Below are 473 nucleotides of genomic sequence, written 5' to 3'. Positions count from 1 at the left end.
AATCTCTCTATCTGGTTCTCTACTTCTTGAAAGTATGAAATATACCTCCTGATAAGTGACGATAAACGTTACACAGTATCATGTTAAATAAATTATAAAGGCAAACACACTGTATGTAAGTTATATGGCGACTTTACGAAAAGGTGTGGCGATTCTGCTCGTGGCAACGCCAGTCTAACTACTGAAGGCAGAAGCTCACCGATGGCGTCGCAGGGCTGCATGGTGATCGCGACGTCATCAATTGCCATGGTGGAGTGGTCGTTCCTCTTGCCCTGCCAAGCCTCCCACACCAGCTGCACGGTCGGCGGCCCTGTTGGCACTGGCACCGACGCTGACAGCCACGTGTCGATGTAGCTTGCTGAAGGACACATACCGTTGAGTTAATGATACTATAGAACTGACCCTTTTGTTCTCTTTAAATGACGGCAAATATAACGCTTCTCTCTCCTTCATCTACAGCGATGTTTTTTTTT

General features: G+C 46.5%; 1 protein-coding gene across 1 annotated transcript in view; it reads right to left on the bottom strand.

Moving 5' to 3' along the window:
* The window catches only part of LOC119592415 (MAM and LDL-receptor class A domain-containing protein 1-like), an 11,913-nt gene that overhangs the window by 2,489 nt on the left and 8,951 nt on the right, over positions 1-473 (bottom strand). Inside the window, exon 15 of the mRNA XM_037941236.1 lies at positions 200-358. Within this exon, the coding sequence (XP_037797164.1) occupies positions 200-358 (159 nt within the window). The remainder of the gene's footprint in view (positions 1-199; positions 359-473) is intronic.

Source organism: Penaeus monodon, chromosome 30, assembly GCF_015228065.2.
Source record: "Penaeus monodon isolate SGIC_2016 chromosome 30, NSTDA_Pmon_1, whole genome shotgun sequence".
Taxonomy (NCBI): Eukaryota; Metazoa; Arthropoda; class Malacostraca; order Decapoda; family Penaeidae; genus Penaeus; species Penaeus monodon.
The sequence above is the reverse complement of the archived record's forward strand: the minus strand, read 5'-3'. Positions and strand labels throughout refer to the sequence as shown.